The sequence below is a fragment of the Salmo trutta genome, chromosome 4 (assembly GCF_901001165.1).
Source record: "Salmo trutta chromosome 4, fSalTru1.1, whole genome shotgun sequence".
Classification (NCBI taxonomy): domain Eukaryota; kingdom Metazoa; phylum Chordata; class Actinopteri; order Salmoniformes; family Salmonidae; genus Salmo; species Salmo trutta.
The window spans coordinates 3284481-3300025 of record NC_042960.1 but is presented as its reverse complement, the minus strand read 5'-3'; the positions used below and the strand labels follow the sequence as shown (position 1 = coordinate 3300025).

The 15545-nt window shown below is 42.8% G+C and overlaps 3 protein-coding genes across 9 annotated transcripts in view; 2 read left to right on the top strand and 1 right to left on the bottom strand.

Annotated features, from left to right (window-relative positions):
• LOC115191661 (myeloid zinc finger 1) overlaps positions 1-5197 on the bottom strand; it is a 47558-nt gene extending 42361 nt beyond the window's left edge. For 3 of the 6 annotated variants that reach the window (XM_029749473.1, XM_029749476.1, XM_029749474.1), the window contains exons 1-3: positions 4504-5178; positions 3536-3672; positions 2902-3117 (exon numbers count right to left, since the gene is read on the bottom strand). In XM_029749473.1, the coding sequence (XP_029605333.1) occupies positions 2902-3117; positions 3536-3672; positions 4504-4801 (651 nt within the window). In that variant the 5' untranslated portion in view covers positions 4802-5178. Of the gene's footprint in view, positions 1-2901; positions 3118-3535; positions 3673-4503 lie in introns of all 6 variants that reach the window. The other 3 variants (XM_029749477.1, XM_029749479.1, XM_029749475.1) reach the window with 3 other exon arrangements.
• A 500-nt stretch (positions 5198-5697) lies between these two features.
• Positions 5698-9281, top strand: LOC115191665 (zinc finger and SCAN domain-containing protein 21). The gene is made up of 4 exons (XM_029749488.1): positions 5698-6304; positions 6387-6490; positions 6599-6662; positions 6841-9281. Exons 1-4 carry the CDS (start codon positions 5995-5997, stop codon positions 7929-7931), a joined length of 1569 nt encoding a protein of 522 aa, XP_029605348.1. The 5' UTR covers positions 5698-5994; the 3' UTR covers positions 7932-9281.
• A 1253-nt stretch (positions 9282-10534) lies between these two features.
• LOC115191660 (uncharacterized) overlaps positions 10535-15545 on the top strand; it is a 30816-nt gene continuing 25805 nt past the window's right edge. Inside the window, exons 1-3 of one of the 2 annotated variants that reach the window (XM_029749468.1) lie at positions 10535-11333; positions 12518-12654; positions 13038-13253. In XM_029749468.1, coding sequence (XP_029605328.1) covers positions 11036-11333; positions 12518-12654; positions 13038-13253 — 651 coding nt within the window. In that variant the 5' untranslated portion in view covers positions 10535-11035. The remainder of the gene's footprint in view (positions 11334-12517; positions 12655-13037; positions 13254-15545) is intronic. The other variant, XM_029749466.1, reaches the window with a different exon arrangement.

Sequence of the window (15545 nt, the reverse complement as noted above, 5' to 3'; positions counted from 1 at the left end):
TGTGGCTGAGTCCGTTTCTGCCATAGAATTAAGAATTAGAATACAAGAATGGACATGAAAGGTCTTATAACAGTATAAAAGGTCAGCCATTTTGTTCAGGGAGTTTGTCAACCATGGGCAGCCAGTGCGCTGCGATAAGATGTTGTGTAAAACAATACATTTGAAGATTATCTGCACAGTATGTTTATTAGCTAGCCAGCCAGTTTAAGTTGAATGATTTCCAATAATTGTTCAAATTAACTGCCAATATGCCAACATTCCATACAAACATTGCAGTCAATCCACAGCCATACACTGGCTGAAATCAGTTGATGATAGGTCTTATATAAGTTGTAAATGCAACAAGTACTGATATTGTATCATATTATAACATTCACAGCTTTCAAAGAAAACAGACAGTGAGACATTTATGGTCTGTTTAGATATATTTTAGAGACTATTTATACAGAAAATGTGTATAAAACCTGTATAAACTGTATTTATAATTTTATGACAATATTTTAGGTTAACAATCATTCTATTACACAATGTCTAATATCACATGCCTTACTTGAATTGTTCTGCATAAGTAAAACAGAGAAATATAGTACATGCAGTAGAGGTCAATGGAACTCGACCAAAACAATGGGAATGCCATTGAAACGCGTGGGTGAAAAATGCCGTAGAGGAAAGATCCTGAATCTCCTCGTTGCCACCCAGCTAAATTAGCCTGCATTTAGGCTATTGTTTATGTGTGTATTTCACACTATGTTGAGGTAAAAATCGGAGTATAATGGTTGTATGGATGTCAACCCCAATATATGTTCATGTTATCTTCATCATTCAACTGCATTACAGTTAAAAACTACCACCAACGATTGCTCTATGCTAGCGATGCTAACAGTTTATTCGAACGGGAGTTAGCATTTAGCAGTCACTTCTTCAAAACCTGAAAAGGGACTACTTCTAAATGTTATGCAGCGAAAACAGCCAAATATATCCAAATGGGACTTTAGTAACCACAATGTGGACCTGTTACAATACATCAATCATGATGGATTTGTATTTAATTTTTTTTACCCCTTTTTCTCCCCAGTTGGTAGTTACAGTCTTGTCCCATCGCTGCAACTCCTGTACTGACTCGGGAGAGGCGAAGGTCGAGAGCCGTGCGTCCTCCCAAACACAACCCCGCCAAACCGCACTGCTTCTTGACACACTGCTCGCTTAACCCGGAAGCCAGACACACCAATGTGGAGGTGCATTGCGCATGGCCCGCCACAGAAATCGCTAGAGTTCGATGGGAAAAGGACAACCCGGCTGTCCCCTAACCCGTACGACGCTGGGCCAATTGTGCGCTGCCTCATGGGTCTGGGATCGAACCAGAATCTGAAGTGACTCAGCTAGCACTGTGATGCAGTGCCTTAGACCGCTGCTCCACTCCAGAGGCACAACCATGAGGGATTTGTGAATATCCAAGTTGTTAGTTAAGATTTGTTGAACGTGCGCCACTCTGGCGTCCTTCTTCTATTCCCCGCGGTCTGCATTCCATTGACCTCTTAACCTCATCTATGAATCACCTCTGCCTCTACTGCCATTCATTCCAATTAGACTGGTTTGGATTTCTCCCTGACTAAAATGGCTGCCATTCTCACTCCATTCTTGAACTGAGTGTTTCTGACAGTAATTAATAGGATCTCTATGGTTTCTGCTGAAACATGGACTCTCCAACGTGATGAAACTTGGTTGCTCCTTGCTGAAACAAGTCAGGAGCGGAGGAAAGAAGAAATTGTTTGTCTTTTGCAATTCAAACGGTTATAATGGTGACCGAGGTTATTAGTCTGATCAATTTACCATCATCCAAAACTCCATGACGGTCACAGCCTTTGTCACTTCTCAATGATGAAGCTTCTGATGTCTTTTCAGATTGCTGGAGTGGGAGAACCTGCGTCCGCACTGTGCACAACTGAAGGGCTTCTCCCCAGTGTGGACGTTCAGGTGCATTTGGAGATGGCTGGCGCACACAAAGCTCTTCTCACACAAGGTGCAGGAGAATGATCGCTTTCTGGTGTGGATGACTGCATGCCGCCGCAACTCACTCTCGTGGACAAACTTCTTATGGCATGTTGGGCAACCGTAAGGTCGTTCTACGGTACCAGGTCTAACGTCTGTGGCAAGATTATTTGAGTGAGAGGAAGTTGTGGCACTTGGTCTAAAATGGCAGACAGGAAGTGAGGCATGAGCTGGTTGTTGAGCTCCTCTTCCTGGTATTTCAGAGTGTCTATGGAGGCTTGCCAACGAACACCAACTATCTTTGTTGGCCTCCCCTGCCTTTCCTGTGCCAAGATGCATACCTGTATTTATCTCTGAGGGCCGGAAGCTGGGTGAAACCAATAGCGTTGTGTTGTCTCTCATTGAATCGGGGTGAACGGAGCGAATCATTGGTGCATTTCTGTTAAACACTCCCACTCCCTGCTTATTTCCAGTCCCATTGTCCTGTGGTGTAGTAGCTGTACCCACCTGACCCCACTCTAAATCTCTATCTACCTGCTGCCCACTGGATACAGAGTCAATCACTATCACATGTTCTGATGAGGAATGGAACGACTTGGGGGAAAACCTGTGGTTTTCTAACCCTACACTTCTCATTTCTATGTCTGAGCTAGTCTGTGTTTCTGGGCCCACTGGGCCACTCCCTAGGTCCATTACTTTAGTGTGAGCAGCAGAGGCACCATCATCAGTCACTACTACCTCTCTCCACACCTGGTTTAAAGAATCTCTTAGGAGATTGAGGTCCCTGTTCATGTCACACTTTGTGTCCAGACTCTGTCTCTCTGCTCTGGGTTCAAATCCTGTGTGTTGCTGGGGTCCCTGGTTCACATTCCCTGTTTCTGATTGGAGGAGGACGGCGTCAGATCCACTGACCTCCATAACGGTGTTGTTGTAGTTGTTGTTGTAGTTGTTGCCTCTGGGCTGGAAGGCGCAGTCATCGGTGGTGGCTGCAGTCAGTTGGGAGGTTAGCTCTCTGCTGCCCTCCACTGTTCTAGTTGGGTGGCTGATCCTAGAGTCCTGGTCATCTGCTTCCCCCTCATCCTTGATGATGAGCAGGTCTGGTTCCCCTTCCTCTGTCTCTGCTGACTGCTGATGGGGTTAAGTGGGAGAGATGAGTGAGTGAGACAGAGCATACACTATCTACTGAATGGAGATATGGGCATGACATGGGATTTAGTGTAATTCATAGTAGTTGCCTTGTTGTTATTGTGTTATAATCAGTGGTGTAGTGGAGGGTGAACTCCACCTTCTGTATTTTACACATGCCTTTACAAACCTTTGGTGCAAAAATGCATTGAAAGTATAGGGACTGTTACTTTACTCACCACAAACGGCGATCACTTTTTACCTGCCTATTTTTTTACCACTACATCACTAGTTATAATGTGCTGACATACACGTCTATACAGACATAACCTCATTCCCAGGCGGAAGTGTCTGGTGCACGAGACTAAAACAGATATAAGTCTGTGACAGTCTAAAATCGGCTGTTAAAATGGGAACTTACCTCATCACTTGTAGCATCCATATGTTTTGATGGAGAGACATCCTCTTGGTCCACGTCTATGGGCTGTCTGTCTCTTGGTATGCTGCTGTTCCCAAAACTCCTGTTGGAAAGTCTGGCTCTGCTTTGCCAAGTAGGTCCTGGAAATAAAGGGGGGGGGTTAAATTGACCCCATCCATCAATGTTGTTTTACAAAGTACCAAGCAACAGTCTGTGTGGCACGAAGAGAGGGACAGTAGCCAGACTCGCGCTAGTTAGATAAGCTATGGCAGCAACAAGTTTGTCTATCTTACCATCTGGTCGTGCCTGCCTTGGCTGCTTCAAATTGTTGTAAAGAAGCTAGCTAGCTCGCTACAGTAGCCAACTTAGTTAGCCAGCCATCTAGCTAATTGAGGCTATTTTGCTGCGCTCCCTGTCCTTGTCTACAACATACTCATAAAACTGTTTATAGAACTGTTTTCATAAAAATTTAGCATTTAAAGGTCTATCCTTGCAGGCTATGTAGCAATGTTACATAGATAATTTGATTTAAAGATGCAGAAATCGCTCCCCCCATTTCCTGGTTTTCAGTTTGACAAAACAAGGAGGTGTAGTGTAGAGAATCATTAAAATATATTTTCCATAACCAAAAATATTGTATTTTCAGCTGTTTTGAAGCAGTTGTACAAAACCAAAATGAAACGTAAGAACAGGAAGCATGTAAATGGTGCATATAGAACAAATCTACTGCTTCTAAGACTTGCTTTCAATGTGGCTCAGTTGGTAGAGCATGGTGTTTGCAACGCCAGGGTTGTGGGTTCGATTCCCACGGGGGGCCAGTACAGAAAAAAATGCATGAAATGAAAATGTATGAAATGTATGCATTCACTACTGTAAGTCGCTCTGCATAAGAGCGTCTGCTAAATGACTAAAATGTAAATGTTAGCGATTTAGACTATGTGCACACTGTCAAATTCCTCATCATCACCAACCTGTCATTGCCTTCTCTCGATGGTTGTGTCTGTTTAGCAGGCGTATTCCATGGAAGCGGTTGTGGACGGACCCCTCTGAAAACTTTGTTCTCTCAGATCGAAACCTCGCGATCTGAAGTTCCATCAATTTCATTTTCCTCAGGAGAAAATCGTTCTCCTTTTGGCTTTGGGACATCTTCAGATGTACAACTGCATAGCCATCGTCAACAATTTTGCAGATTTCGGCTACAGCAGCGTTGGCTAGCACCTCCATGATTGAGGCTATCTGCCCCTGGAACTCGACCACGGAATTCGACATTGTCCCCCGACGCTTTTGGCCCCTTTTCAACGAAACAGTGTTTATGTTTTCTATGTTATGATAATTTACAGTTATCTAGCTAGCTATTAAAATAAAGAGAATCATATCAGAAACTACACATCGCTGGCTAGCTTTGTTTTTAGCTGGTGAGATTATGTTTCCATATGCTGGATGGTAGAGTTGAAAGTTGGACACCGCCACCTACTGTACAGGAGTGCTGCACAATAACAACAATGTTGGAGCTATGTAATAAACAGGTTCTCTGGCGTAAACCATTTTTCATGATAAAAAACAGCAATAACAACAGTATGACTGACATTAAATAGATATTAATTCCATCCATCACATCTCTATAATTTGCTTGTAGCCGATCAGTCTAATAGTACATCTATATTGTTGAGATGCAAAATTACATTTTAATGATTAAATACTGTTCTTTGGTTTGCAACTGCACCAATACATATCAAATCACATGTTTATTGTCACATGCGCCCAATACAATTTTACCGTGAAATGCTTACATGGAAGCAAATTCATAAGGATGTTTAAAATCTTCAGCTGTCATAATTTATACATTATCAATCCACTCAGTCCCATTAGCTATTTATCCTTCTATATTCAAATATTTTTCTCTTTATACTGTTACATTGTTCAGAGTTAGCAAGTGGTTACTTAAGAGTACATTCTCAGTGCGGTTCTTAGGTTCGTTTTGAGACTAGCATTAACCCTGAGTCTACTCTTTGATTAACTTCATTTTTATTGAAGGCATTTATTCATTCCTTTGAACGTCATGTTGTATGATGATTGTGTATTTTTGTACTTGAACTAAATAGTAAATAATAATTGTTGAAGGAAAAGGTGTGTGTTTGATTTAATTCACTGCTTTATTAAAAGTCAAAGAAGGCTGATTTGTAAAACATTTGATTCCTTTCATTAGCAGCTACGATACAGTAGGTGGCAATGTTGGAACTAACATAAATCTTGTGTGTTGCAACCTTTATTTTGGAAAAATATCGAGGAAGTAGCCGATAACATTTTGTTTCCGGAACAAAAACAAACGAAATAGAGATGTGTTCGAAGCATACCGCCTGTGTGACGTCTCACGGCATTAACTGAACACTGCATTGCAAATGAGCTAGTAGGACTATAACATAAGTGTTTAACATATAAATAGTACCAAGCCAAGGAAGGGCATGTCCACTAGCGTCGTCTTTCATGCTCAGCTAGCCTCCATCATTGAGGTTTTGACGAATGCAGCCGTTGCCGAAATCTGCAAACTTGTAGATGATGGCCATGCTGCCTTACGTTTGGAAATTTCACATAGTCAGAAAGAAATTGATAACCTGCGGAGGAAGCTGCTTTTGACAAAATTCCAGAATTCTCGACGGAGCGCAGAGAAATTTGGAGCCCTGCGACGCACAGTTCACAGGCACGTGGACACCGATCATGTTGTCCGGGAGAGAGAGAGCTTCGTAGAAAAGGCAAAAAGCAGACTTGGATATTGTAGGTTTTTTTAACCTTATTTCAACACATTAAAAATGATGTGTAATGTAACGTTTATGAAGGGTTCTCTTTTCTGGTGCAGTGGAAAATCGTTTTGCCTACAGTGAAGGGGGCAAATGTATGCAGGATGTCACCAACCGAAGAGACGCAGGACTCACAGCGACAGACCAGGATGGGGCCATGCAGGTCAATTGTCAGAGACATGGTCAAATTGATTATTTGTGTTCTCATATTTCAAATGTTGGTGGGGATATATTTCTAATAAAACATTTTCTGCTGAATACAAAAACACAGATGGCAGATATACAAGAGGCACCTCTTATCAAAATGGAAAATCTTGACACCAGCATAACTGAAGGTATTATGCAATTTATCAAGTCTATGCAATTTACACTTTATGTTGAGTAAAGCCTTCAATGTTTATTGCTGTATTTGATTTACGTCTTAGTCATTATTCATAACCAATAAATAAGGCAAAGAAGAATCAGTCTCCACTACAGGAAGCTGATGCTGTGCTTTATGTTGACCCATTTTAGAGATTGTCCAACTGGTCAGTGAGAGCAGTGAGAAGGTTGTGCCAGAACCAGGTTCTTCATCATCTACTGAAACCACAGACCTTCTGGACCAGCAGGGCAACAGACACAGAGCTCCAGACACCTCAATCAATATAGAACCTGAAAACCAGACGTTCCAGCATCCAGCATCACAATACAACAGAGCAAGACAGGACCATCAGGTTGCTGAGTGTGTGACCTGGGAAACTGACCATCAACCCATAGCATACAGCCTGTCCCAATGGACAGAGAACCAGGAGACTGACAACCAAACTGTGAATGCTCCTCACAATGCAGGGCCAGACTCCAAGAGGCTGTCTGAACATCCAGAGAGGAGAGGGGTGTCTGGTAACTCTGGGGTCTGCATGTCTGCTTTGGGCTCTCTGGACTGTGTGTCTGATGTGGTGATGGTGGACTCAGTTCCCATTAAAGTGGAGGCAGATATGAGTTCAGAATGGAGCATAACTGACCAAGAGGCGACATCTGGAGAGGTCTGTTCAGACAGCAGGCAGCTTGTGGACAACAGAGGAAGAGGGAGAATGGAGTCTGGACAGACAAAGTGTCCCACTGACACTCAACATGCAGAGCAAGGGACAACTGTAGGATCAAGATCCAAGTTGCCAGATTTCAGTGGACTGCCCAACCGAAACAGATTTTCATCCTCAAGGGTTACCCTCCACCAGGTTCCCCAGAGAGGGAAGCCAGCCCCTTTCCCGAATTTCAACAGAGGCTCCACTTCTTCATCAAAAGGCATAGAAAAGCAGCCGCAACAGCTGACGTCTCACTCCACCAAGAGGCAGCTCCGGTGTAGCCTCTGTGGAAAGCCCTTCCCTCAGCCGGCGTACCTAAGGAGGCACATGCGGGTCCATACGGGGGAGAAACCGTACGGCTGCAGCCACTGCACCAAGCGCTTCTCCCACAGCCACCAGCTGAAGATGCATGAGAGGGTGCACACCGGAGAGAAACCGTTTCATTGCATCTACTGCGGGAAGTGCTTCACCCAGTCCGGCCACATGAAGAGGCATCTCCTTGTCCACACTGGCGGCAGGCCACAGGACGTTGTGCTGCCCTGAGGGTTCCAAGGTGAAGTTTCTCCTACGTACAGATCTAGAATCAGCTTCCTCTTCCCCAATCCTAACCTTAACCATTAGTGAAAAAAATATACTAAACTGACCGAAGATCAGCTTTCTAGGTGTAACTTCACACTACTCCAGGCATAATGATAAGTAGGGCCAGGAGTTTTTCTTCACCATGTGATCAGACCAGGAAAAAACTCCTCTCTAGTTGTAAGTGGAATGGCTCCACACTACTGGAGTTTTCATATGAACACTGGGTCCATGTGTTTTTAACAGTTTGGATGGTGTCCACATTGAACACTACCCTCTGTGTGTAGTGGTTGTGTTTTCAGTTCAACTGGCTTGATGCTTGGTCCAGAGTGGACTGATAATCTATAACTTGTGACAGGTGAAGATTTTAAAAATCATTGGTGCAGTACAGTAATTTATTTTAATTGTATTTATTATTTATTTGACCAGGTGAGTTGACTGAGAATACATTGTGATTTACAGCAACGTCCTGGGGTAAACTACAAAACATAGGCCTAGTTAAAAAGCCATAGTTAACACACAGAAATATAAGCAAGCAAAGAAAAAAAATACAATAAAGATCGATTTCATAAGAATTCCAATTTCCTTTTGCCTCTCAGTAATATTGATGTACTATTAGACTGATAGGCTATAAGCAAATTATAGAGATCTGATGGAATTAATATATATTTTGTGTCTGTCCTCATACAATAAAGTAAGCTAATGTAATTGAATAATAATAATTGATTGGATTTATATAGTGCTTTTCTACCAACTGAGGTACTCAAAGTGCTTTACATAGTAAGGGAGAAACTCACCTGATCCACCACCAAGGTGATGCATAGCAACCATTTTTGTGACAGAACGCTTACCAAACAGCAGCTAGAAAGGTGAGGAGTGATATATGCCAATTGGGGAGATGATTAGGTGGCCATGTTGGTATGAGGGACAGATTAGGAATTTAGCCAGGACACCCGGGTGAACACGCCCACTCTTACGATTAGTGCCATGGGATTTTTAATGACCACAGAGAGTCAGAACACCCGTTTAACATCCCATCCAAAAGACAGCACCCTTCGTAGGGCAATGTCCCCTCTACTGCCCTGGGGATCTCCTTAGACCAGAGGGGAGTGCTCTCTACTGGCTTTACAATACCACGAACAGCAGCACCTGGTCTCCCATCCAGGGACCATCCCTGCTTAGCTTCAGAGGTAAACCAGCAATGGGATGCATGGTGGTGTACTGCTGGTATCAAGTTGAAGGCATGTATCAAATTGTTGTTTACTGAAACTCCCAAAGTCTTTCCAATCAATGTAATAAATGTTAAACAATAGCCTACCTTTTGTGTGGTCACCTAGATGATAATTGTCAACACTGTTATGATTTGAGACAAGCTTGGGGACTCGTCTTGATAAATCAATCAACATCAGATTTGAGTTTTCACTGAATCTCCGTTTGGATGTTGGTTAGGTTGCAATTAGTCTGGGGAAATGTTATCTATAGTTGAGGTGAGTGCTGCTCTGATCACCCCAACAGGTGGGTTATTTTGCTCTTGACTCAAGTCGTTTAGTAGCCTAGGCCTACTCCCGACCAAAAACCTGTTGTTTCACTGAATCTCCATCTGTAACTATAGGCTACTTGGTTTATTCTCTGGCTGCGCAAATAGGTATTCATTTGCTCATCTAAAGCTGATCAGAAACATTTAGCATGCAATAGTGTAACCTGAAACAAGTGTTTATCGATCACTGATCAGAAACATTTAGCAATAGTGTAGCCTGAATCAAGTGTTTATTAATCACTGATCAGAAACATTTAGCACGCAATAGTGTAGCCTAAATCAAGTGTTTATCGATCACTGATCAGAAACATTTAGCATGCAATAGTGTAGCCTAAATCAAGTGTTTATCGATAACTGATCAGAAACATTTAGCATGCAATAGTGTAGCCTAAATCAAGTGTTTATCGATAACTGATCAGAAACATTTAGCATGCAATAGTGTAGCCTGAATCAAGTGTAGCACTATTTTTTGTTCGATCGCGTATAGGCAACTATTAACGCCCGCAGAGGTTGTGAAATCTGAACACGAGAATCACATTATTTTGAAAATATAGATTGCTAGTATTTTCTATTGGTATCATGATGAAGACATGATCAATGTAAGAGCATACGCGCCTGCTCCCTAACAAAGTGGAGTGATGGTAGAGATGAAACGTGGAACAAAAAAGCATGGACTTGGGCTTTGTTTCAAAATACCACCTTTTTTTATATGGGACAGCGGTTCCACACGTTTCCGTGACAAGTTGTGAAGGGAAAATATAAATGTCATTTTATTCCCCCCTGTATTCCATTATATTCTTATTATAAAATATATATGTGTTGACTATGATCGGGTAGGTGGGTCTTGTCTGTTCAATTAACAAAATAATGAACAATTAATTTCATTAATTTGGACGTAACGTAGCCCAATTAAACCCAAAATATGTTATTCTATTCTTTTGAAATATATTTTTATTCGTCTTATAATGTTTCGTAGGGCCTGCCTGAATGCATTAATAATATATATATTATTATATATATATTATTTTTGGTGGTATGGATTTATATTCAATGGATTTTTAAAGTAGACGCCCACCCACATCTGCACACCAATACTACCACCCAACAGCGGCATGCATATGGGAGGTATAAAAGGCGTATTCAGGCAAGAATGTGTTAAAAATAGGCATGTTTGTAAGGGGATCATATAAAAATGGCCCATTTTTTTATTACAGGAAAAAAAAGACCGTAAATCCTATGTGAAAGCAGTACTACACATCTAAACCATTGTTGTTATTGTGGAGCACTCCTCTACAGTAGGTGGCGGTGTTGTACTTTCAATTGAATTACACAGTCCAGTTTATGATGACATTACCGTGAAGATGAGGAAAAAACAAATCTCAACAGCTACTTACAAACAAAGCTAGCTAGCGATGTTTAGTTTATGATATGCATGTATCCATTTTACTAGGTAGATAGATAATTGTGAATGATCATAATATAGAAAAACAAAAATACTGTTTCATTGAAAAGGGGCCAAAAGCGTTGGTGGACAATGTCGGGTTCCGTGGCCGATTTCCAGGCGCAGATAGCCTCAATCATGGAGGTGCTAGCCAATGCGGCTGTTGCCGAAATCTGCAAAGTTGTTGACGATGGCTATGCGGTTGTACATCTGGAGATGACTCAAAGCCACAAGGAGAACGAATTTCTCCGGAGGAAAATGAAATTGATGGAACTTCAGGTCGCCAGGTGTCGAGCAGAGAGAACAAAGTCTTCCGAGGGGTCCGTCCACAACCGCTTTCATGGAATACGCCTGCTCAACAGACACAACAATCGAGAAACTGCAACGACAGGTTGGTGATGATGCTTAATTTTACAGTGTGCACATAAATTATGATCATTTTCAGTTTGACCCCATCCGTCAATGATGTTTCATAAATTACAAATCAAGTATAATACGGCTGTGATGTATGCATGTCAATACAGTTAAGGATGTATTATTGACATTAGCCCTATATGTGTTATTAATACATAGAGGATGTATACACGTAGTGGCCATTTTATTAGGTACATCCATCTAGTACCGGGTCAGACCCCCCTTTGCCACCAGAACAGCCAGAATTCTCTGGTGCATGGAAACGTACCTCAATTAGTATCAAGGGACCAAACGTATGCCAGGAATGATTCCCCACACCATTACACCACCGCCACAAGCCTGTACTGTTGACAGCAGGCAGGATGGGGCCATGGACTCATGCTGCTTACGCCAAATCCTGCCTTTGCCTCAGAATGAAGCAGCAGGAACCAGGATTCGTCAACCAGGCAATGTTTTTCCACTCCTCAATTGTCCAGTGTTGGTGATGGCGTGTCCACTGGAGCCACTTCTTCTTGTTTTTAGCTGATAGGAGTGGAACCTGGTGTGGTCGTCTGCTGCAATAGCCCATCCGTTACAAGGACCGCTGAGTTGTGCGTTCTGAGATGCCGTTCTGCGCCATTATTTGCCTGTTTGTGGCCCGCCTGCTAGCTTGCACGATTCTTGCCATTCACCTTTGACCTCTCATCAACGAGCTGTTTACACGCACAGGACTGCCGCCAGCTGGATGTTTTTTGTTTCCCGCACCATTGTCGGTAAACTTTAGACACTGTCGTGCGTAGGACCAGCCGTTTCTGAGTTACTGGAACCGGCGCGCCTTGCACCGACGATCATACCACGCTCAAAGTTGCTTAGGTCACTCATTTTGCCCATTCTAACATTCAGTCGAACAGTAACTGAATGCCTTGATGCCTGTCTGCCTGCTTTATACAGCAAGCCACAGCACACCTGACTAGCTGTCTGTAGGAGCGAACCATTTTCGTGAACGGAGCGGTGTACATAATAAACTAGCCACTGAGTGTATATTGTACTGTCACCACTGCTAGTATCCTTCTAGCTCTATACACACATTACACACGGACATGAACGTATTATGCTTGCTTTGTTCTTTGTAAAACACCATTGATGGATGGGGTCAAATTAACCTACCCCCTTTATTTCCAGGACCTACTTGGCAAAGCAGAGCCAGACTTTCCAACAGGAGTTTTGGGAACAGCAGCATACCAAGAGACAGACAGCCCATAGACGTGGACCAAGAGGATGTCTCTCCATCAAAGCATATGGATGCTACAAGTGAGGAGGTAAGTCCCAATTTTTAACAGCCAATTTCAGACTGTCGCAGACTTATGTCTGTTTTAGTCTCGGACACCAGACACTTCCGCCTGGGGATGAGGTTATGTCTGTATAGGTGTATATATCCCAGCACATTATAACCAGTGCTGTTTATGGTGAGTAAAGTAACACTCCCTACACTTTCAATGCATTTTTGCACCAAAGGTTTGTAAAGGCATGTGTAAAATACAGAAGGTGGAGTTTACCCTCCACTACACCACTGATTATAACACAATAACAACAAGGCAACTACTATGAATTACACTAAATCCCATGTCATGCCCATATCTCCATTCAGTAGATAGTGTATGATCTGTCTCACTCACTCATCTCTCCCACTTAACCCCATCAGCAGTCAGCAGAGACAGAGGAAGGGGAACCAGACCTGCTCATCATCAAGGTGGAGGGAGAAGCAGATGACCAGGACTCTAGGTCCAGCCACCCAGCCAGAACAGTGGAGGGCAGCAGAGAGCTAACCTCCCAACTGACTGCAGCCACCACAGAGGACCCTGCCATTCAGTCCAGTGGTCCCAGAGGCAACAACAACTACATCAACACCGCTATGGAGGTCAGTGGATCTGACGTCGTCTTCCAATCAGAAACAGGGAATGTGAACCAGGGACCCCAGCAACACACAGGATTTGAACCCAAAGCCGAGAGACAGAGTCTGGACACAAAGTGTGACATGAACAGGGACCTCAATCTCCTAAGAGATTCTTTAAACCAGGTGTGGAGAGAGGTAGTAGAGACTGATGATGGCGCCTCTGCTGCTCACACTAAAGTAATGGACCTAGGGAGTGGCCCAGTGGGCCCAGAAACACAGACTAGCTCAGACATAGAAATGAGAAGTGTAGGGTTAGAAAACCACAGGTTTTCCCCCAAGTCGTTCCATTCCTCATCAGAACGTGTGATTGTGATTGACTCTGTATCCAGTGGGCAGCAGGTAGATAGAGATTTCGAGTGGGGTCAGGTGGGTACAGCTACTACACCACAGGACAATGGGACTGGAAATAAGCAGGGAGTGGGAGGGTTTAACAGAAACACACCAATGATTTGCCACGATTCGATGAGAGAGAACACAACGCAATTGGTTTCACCCAGCTTCCGGCCCTCAGAGATAAATACAGGTATGCATCTTGGCACAGGTGAGGCCAACAAAGCTAGTTGGTGCTCATTGGCAAGCCTCCAGAGACACTCTGAAATACCAGGTAGAAGAGCTCAACAACCAGCTCATACCTCACTTCCTGATTGCCATTTTAGACCAAGCGCCACAACTTCCTCTCACTCCAGTAATCTCGCCACAGACGTTAGACCTGGCACCTTAGAACGACCGTATGGTTGCCCGAGCTGCAATAAGAAGTTCGCCCACGAGAGTGACTTGCGGCAGCACACTGTCATCCACACCAGAAAGCGGCCGTTCGCCTGCACCTTGTGTGAGAAGAGATTTGTTTCCCGCGCCAAGCTCCAAATGCACCTGAACGTCCACACTGGCGACAAGCCCTTCAGTTGTGCACATTGCGGACGCAGGTTCTCCCACTCCAGCAATCTGAAAAGGCATCAGAAGCTTCATCATTGAGAACTGACAGTGAAGCAAGAAATTCCTATTGAAAAAAACTGTTATAGCAATATCATGAGTTCAAACGTCATTGGTTCTAACGTAGTCATATGTCTGCAGGATGTTTACCCTGGTCTCATACGTCTACAATACAACGTGGTTCATATTTACATTATCTACAAAGACTATTACGTTTTCTTGGCTTCTTTAAGGCCAACAGCATCACTCACATTGACTGTTAAGGTTGATCATGGTTCAATATAGCTGCCTCAGACTAAAGTTATAGCAGATACTGAAATTGTACTGTCCTTTTGTACCAATTTGACCAATGGCTATTGCTGTTTGTTTGTCAATTCCATCAATAAATAATATTTTTCAAAGAATTCCATGGTGCTTCTTGACTCAGTTTGACCCTAAATATATATTGACACTATATAGATTGACCACAGCTAGCACATAACGTTCTGAGAACCATATGTTTCTTAGATGGGAATTTCAGTATTTCAGCATAACGTTTCCTACAGGTTTTCTAAAACGTTCCATAAAAACCACACGAAAACATTAACGTTCTAAGAATGTTATTTAAAAACATACATTCCTTTCTTAGCATCGCATAACTGTATCCTCTATCTTGTTAAGTGTGTTCAGGTGTGTTGGCCGCTCCCACTTATTGGCCACACCTGATCTTAATGAGTGCTTGTTTCCTTCGAAAGGGGTCTGTTTGAATCGAGACAAATTAACAGCTTTGTATAAGTTAAAAAATTAACATGGCGTGTTAGCTCCATCCTGGTGGCACTGTGAAGTCATTTCATGGATAGAGAACAGAAGATCATAGGTTAGAATCTCACTGATGCCATGCCATAATAAAAAAAGAAATGTGTTTGCAAGTGTACCATCTGTGCTTGGAGATCAAAACAGTTAACCCAAACTAAGCTAGCAGTGTTATGAAAGTCGTATTGAAACATGTTCTCAGAACGTTATTTAATTACCTTCAAAAAAACTAGAATTTCCGTTCTCAGAACGTTAATAAAACCTCCCAGTAAAACTTTCAGGGAACCATGGTAAAACATTTTTTGAATCTCCCAGAACAAGCAAAATGTTCACTTCCGTTTTTAGAACGTTTAAAAAACGTTAAGTTTTACCAGTCAGGAAACATGACTTCGTTTCCAGAACCAATGGAAAACCAAAAACGTAGGTTCCTACAATTTCCAACGAACCAATTGTGGTAGCTGGGCCTGATTCATGCAGTCTCTGAACAGTTCATGTTGAGATGTGTCTGTTACTTGAACTCTGTGAAGCATTTAT